The sequence below is a fragment of the Mercenaria mercenaria genome, chromosome 2 (genome assembly GCF_021730395.1).
Source record: "Mercenaria mercenaria strain notata chromosome 2, MADL_Memer_1, whole genome shotgun sequence".
NCBI lineage: Eukaryota > Metazoa > Mollusca > Bivalvia > Venerida > Veneridae > Mercenaria > Mercenaria mercenaria.
The window spans coordinates 90,956,081-90,962,080 of NC_069362.1; the positions used below are offsets into that span (position 1 = coordinate 90,956,081).

General features: G+C 35.0%; 1 protein-coding gene across 1 annotated transcript; it reads right to left on the reverse strand.

Annotated features, from left to right (window-relative positions):
- Positions 1-2,363: 2,363 nt before the first annotated feature.
- LOC123562899 (pineal opsin-like) lies at positions 2,364-5,267 on the reverse strand. The gene is made up of 3 exons (XM_045355485.2): positions 4,811-5,267; positions 3,929-4,209; positions 2,364-3,180 (listed from the first exon to the last, which is right to left on the reverse strand). Exons 1-3 carry the CDS (start codon positions 4,893-4,895, stop codon positions 3,109-3,111), a joined length of 438 nt encoding a protein of 145 aa, XP_045211420.2. The 5' UTR covers positions 4,896-5,267; the 3' UTR covers positions 2,364-3,108.
- Positions 5,268-6,000: the final 733 nt, after the last annotated feature.

A 6,000-nucleotide genomic window follows, 5' to 3' on the forward strand; every position in this document is an offset into this window, starting at 1 on the left:
TGCAAAAGTGGATATCCTCCCACACCTTCCCCCATATTGCCACTAAACAGTTTGGTACATTTGCCCTTTTACCACCTGCCACAATACCCATTTCAAAATCTGACTGCAATTCAAAGCGGGAAGGCACACCCCTCTCCACACCCACCCTGCTACCGGCCACGTAAAAATGGCTCAAACATTTTTTCAGCCCAGTCTGGGCCTGTCTGTCTACATGAATCAAAATGGATAATTGAAAGTGCATGGACTTGGGGATTACTGACATGGTTTTGAAGGGGTTAACAGGTCTGGAATAGAATAAATGATGGTTTTAACTAAAAAAGAACTGCATTTATTAATATCGGTTATCTTTTCCAAAATTGGTAGCTAGTCCGAGTAACTTTCCTTAGTTTCTAATGCGCAATTTTCCTGTCAGTGTAAACATTCATGACACTATATATTGACACTCAGCAACATTTACATATCTCTAAACGCAAAAGTAAGTATACATTAAATTCACATCACTTATGATATGATTGAACAATACCTAATGTATGACACGGTTATCGCTAGGCCCGTTATCTGTAAAATATCTGAACAGTTATTTCGTCCATCTGTTACAAATTGTATGTGGCAATCCGCGCTGTAAAATTCCAATCTATAAATTGTCATATTCAAATTTTATCATGTGCGAATATATACCAGCCGATAATTGCCTGTTCTGGTAATGCTGGAGGCAAATGGAAAAATATATATAGTCATGGGCAGTATCTTTGTGTCAGCTGTCAAATTATAGTTTGTACTTTGAACATTTTTATTTTTGCGAACCACTCTTCAATTTTAGAGAAATATATTGGGTTTAAATACTTGTATAATGTCAATCAAAGTTTTACTAGGCATCGATTGAATGTCCATTTCATCTATTGTTACAAAATCTCTGTTCAGTTGGGGGAAAAACTAAAAACAAACTGAAACTGGTAGCCTTAATTACTATACCGTTACCTAAGGAGAAATTTGGCTACTGAATGAGCATTATCGCCACTGTCCGTCCGTCCGTCCGTCCGTCACACTTCTTACCCGGAGGATAACTCAAAAAGTATTGAAGATAACAAGTTGTAACTTCATACAATGATAACAATAACTCTAGTTTGTCCCATGTTTAATTATCTCCCTTTTTAAAAAACCTTGTCCGGGGCATAACTCGAATACTTTAAAAGGTAATGACTTCATACTTTAAATATTGATAGAAGTCAGTGGGAGCGAGCGCAGTAAACAATAAACCATAACTCTAGGTGGTCCCACTTTTGAATTATCTCCCTTTTGAAAACCTTGTCTGAGGTATAAATCGAATACTATAAAAGGTATTGACTTCATACTTTACAAATTGATAGAGGTCAGTGAGAGGGAGTGCTTTGACAAGGAACCATAAATAAAGTTGGTCCCGTTTTTTTAATTAACTTCCTGTTTTGAAAACCTTGTCCGGTGTATAACTTGAATACTATGTAAGATTTTCACATCATACTTTACATGTTGATAGAGGTCAGTAAGAGGTAGTGCAGTGAAAAGGAACCATAACGCTTTGTGGTCCCATTTTTGGATTATCTCCCTTAATTGAAAACATTGTCCGGGGCATAACTTGAATATTATGTAAGGTATTGACTTCATACTTTAAGAATTCATAGTGGTCGGTGAGAGGGAGTGCAGTGACAAGGAACTATAACTCTAGATGATCCCATGTTTTAATTATCTCACTTTTTTGACGCTTCTTGTCCGGAGGATAACTCTAAAAGTATTGAAGATACCAAGTTGTACCTTTATACAATGATAGAGCTCATTAAATGGTGGTGCAGTGACAAGGAACCATAAATCTAGGTGGTACCATTTTTTAATTATCTCCCTTTTTTGAAAACCTTGGGGGCATAACTTGAATACTATGTAAGTTATTGACTTCGTACTTAAAATATTAATAGAGGTCGGTGAGAAAGAATGCAGTGACTAGTAACCATAAGTAGGTGGTCCCATTTTTTAATTATCTCCCTTTTTCGAAAACCTTTTCCGGGGCATAACTCGAATACTAGGTAAGGTATTGACTTCAGACTTTACATATTCATAAAGATCAGTGAGAGGGAATACAGTGTTAAAGAATCACAACTCTTGATGGCAACATTTCTCCTTAACACAACCACCGTGACTGAAAAGCCCCTTATACGACAGCAATTTCGGGGTGCATCCATCCTTGTTTCGTTATTTCATAGGTCAGAATTTAACACAGAATAATATATTTTTAAAAAATTATTATACCATTAAATTCAACCTAATTAAGAATCTTAAAATTATATAGAGTGAGACTTCAGAAAAACCCTCAGGTTACGGATTTTGCGGATCAAACAGCAATTATATTGTCTTTACATTTATTGATTTTTATCCTAAGTAAATGCAACAGTCGAGTTTATTTATTTTTTTTAATTTCAAATCTTGTCAAAGAACCATTTTAACAAATCAGTAATAGAAATTTCACTAATAAAGTTGTTGAAATGCAATATTCTAAATATATGCCAAGTTAATTCCGTTCAACTTGCTTGTAAATGCATAGTATACTCATCGTTCAAACGAAAAACAGTAGAAAGAGGAGGCCAATTAATGACACGGGTTTGTAATTATGTACAAAGATAAACACACTTTTCCAAAATAGAAGCATAATTACAATGCTTTAACACGTAAAGCTATGACACGACACTATGCTGCCAATACTGGAGGTATGTGTATATTTCATTTTAAAGGCAGGTTGAGTTGTGCACTATATTTATCTAATGATTATTCATCATTACAAAAAGAAAAGCGTTCGTTTGATTATTTTCAACATGTAAATATAGCACACAGTACAACATGTAAGACAACGTTGCGAGCAAACACAAAGGATACCATCTAAAACAAATTGTCACTCTGCGGCCCATTGGATGGCACTTAAATAATTCAATGTATATTTGATTTACGTCCTGCAACATCCTTTACCAAAGTAATTACCACTGATTCCAAATAGTACGTGCTTTCAACACGTGCACGGATCTCCATGACGTCACCCAATCATTTCAATGACATTAATACTTAAAGTTTGATGCATCCTGTTTCCTCTTAGCACTCCACCTTTGTCGGAGCAGTTTCAGAGGCCGGGGCCACAGCATTTGGGTTTGCGTTGTTAGTCGCCTAGAAATAACATTGAAGATATAGTAAAATATGCCTAATAATATAGCATGGTTGATTTTAGAATTATTGAAAATTATTGTTATTATTAAAAGTATTGTAAAAATTCAAATAATCCTTTTTTCAAAAGACAAAAGGACCAAAACTGAATACCTCATTAGCCAAATCTAACTGACGCGAAACTGTTGCCTTTCAGAAAGTGATGTTCATGACCCCAGAAAATAGACATTTGTAAGTGTAATTATTATAATATGTAATTTTATTGATTCGAACTGTTAATCAACATTATAGATTAATGTTCGCCTTAGAAAAGTATGTAAAATAAAAACTTTTTTATATGTAAGCGTCGTGTTATATACCTGTTTCTGTTTAAAAAACGTTTGAACTTCTTCCGAGTGGAATAATAACTTTTGTCAAAGACTTCTGCAATATTTGAATAAGTACGATTCCATTGAAATGCATATTAACCCTTAGCCTGCTGTTGGCAAGTGATTCTGCCTTTGCGGCCAGTGTAGACCAAGATCAGCCTGCACATCATGCAGTCTGATCATGGTCTGCACTGTTCGCTATTCAGTCTGTATCATTTTGGTAAGCACCCTTTTAACATTAATGGTACTGTCCAAATTGAAAATGGACCAGTTCATTATAGAAATTTAGCAGGGTAAGGGTTAAGTATTATCAATAAAATTAACTGTCAAGCCGGTAGGACATGAGAAAGTGAAAAAGGAAAATGAAATCATAACATAATTACCGCGTCTTCATGTTTGTCCGAGATATCGGATTCTTTCGAAGATTGTTCCTTAACCTCTTCTTTCTTCACCAGCATGTCTCTCAAACCTGTACAGGGTAGGTTTTTGTAGAATGCATGTCGGAACTGCTTGTTAGTTGCCACGTATATGATTGGGTTGAAGATTACTTCTGATTTGGCGGCAGCTGCTGGTATCGCTGCTAACCAGATTGGTATCGATGGATTGACAAACGTTTGCCAGAATGAGACAACAGCGTATGGGAACCAGCATGCATTAAAGCAAGCTGAAGAATGAAAAAGAATAAAAGTATTCCTGAAAACTGAAGCATTTACTAGTATGTCACTGAAACATTTATATTCATAAAATAGCGTATTTCAATCATCGTAATGTCATACTATTTTGATGTGTAATGATAAACATTAAAATGATTTATCACATGTTCTCAAAAAGTGGATTATTGAATTGACATAAAGAAACAGATTCCCAGCATCTTTTAGTCCGAGAGGCGATAGTACACGTTTTCGGAGACAACCGGTCTGCCAATATAAAGTTGTATATTCGTTTTTCCATAAATATGCATTTTTATCGGTATTTCACTCATATTAAGTTTAATTCAAACATATTTTATTGCATATATTAATTATGTATATATATGTTTACATACAAACACACATCTACAATATTGATACATGCACCGTCATGCGTACGTGTAGGATTTTAAATTATTCTTGCAGTTTATTTAAACATTTTTTGCACTTCCAAATCGTATTAATGTGTTTTAACAAACCGCTCTAAAAGTTATAAGACTCTATAACATAATTGTGCGTATAGACTTATACTTCTCGCAAAGAACTATAATTGGTAACATAATTATAAAGTCTTACCACACATGATGACGCAACTTTTCAACATTTTTCTTTCCAGTTTGAGATTCTTTCTCGCCACACGACTCTTCATATCCCAGACCATTGTCTTGTTCACACTGGCAACCTTTGAAGCACATTGTACAATATAAGTATTGCCAATAACATACGGTAAAAATATTCAAGATTTCAATCTAGATCCCAACTATTTTTAAATTCAAGGTCTAAGGAGAAAACAGGAGTAATCTCTTACAATGATACTGTTTTAAACTCGCTCTCGCTGTCCTTTCAGAACAGAAATGAATCGTATAAAACTGGACCCGGAAAAAAACAGTAAAAACAAACAAAAAAAAAAAAAAAAAAACAAGAACAAGCTTCATTTTCAAAGAACACAGGTGCCTATCAGCACTTTTAAAGTGTACGTATATTTAGGACACGATGTAATATGTTAATTCATTACAGTTGCTTTAAACAACTATACTGGGTTTATAAAAAAAGAGCGTTAAATCGGAAGGATTCACATATTCAATGTCCAAAACGGTAAAGATATAAAGGCAGACGGATGTTTATTTTAGTTGATAATAATGAACGGAAAAAAACTCTTTTTCAATTTTCGTTAAAAACTAAATATTAATGATTGGTTAAAGTCTATGTAGTTTTTTGTTAAACCTCTTAGATATAAATCGTTTCGAAAATTTTACTACATATGAGCCATGCCATGGGAAAACCAACATAGTGGCTTTGCGACCAGCATGGATCTAGACCAGCCTGCGCATCCGCGCAGTCTGGTCAGGATCCATGCTGTTCGCTAACGGTTTCTCTAATTGCAATAGGCTTTAAAAGCGAACATCATGGATCCTGACCAGACTGCGCGGATGGATGCTGGTCGCAAACGCACTATGTTGGTTTTCTCATGGCACGGCTCATATATTTACGCATGACCTACGACAAATGTCCGAAGATCCTTCGTATGTAGATACCAAGGAGTTGCTGATTTTAATTTTACTGTCATACTTTCTTTTCTTTTCCCTTCTCCTTTTTTAATTACAAGATCAGTAGCAGGTCGCGATTGGTCGTCATCTAGCTTCCAATAGTAAATACTCAATGCGTTGAAATAAAAAGTATTGATAAAACTTGATTAACAATTCAGAACAATTCAAAAGTTTACAAAGCATGTCCGTTGCCACGGTGACACCAGGGTATTTCGACAG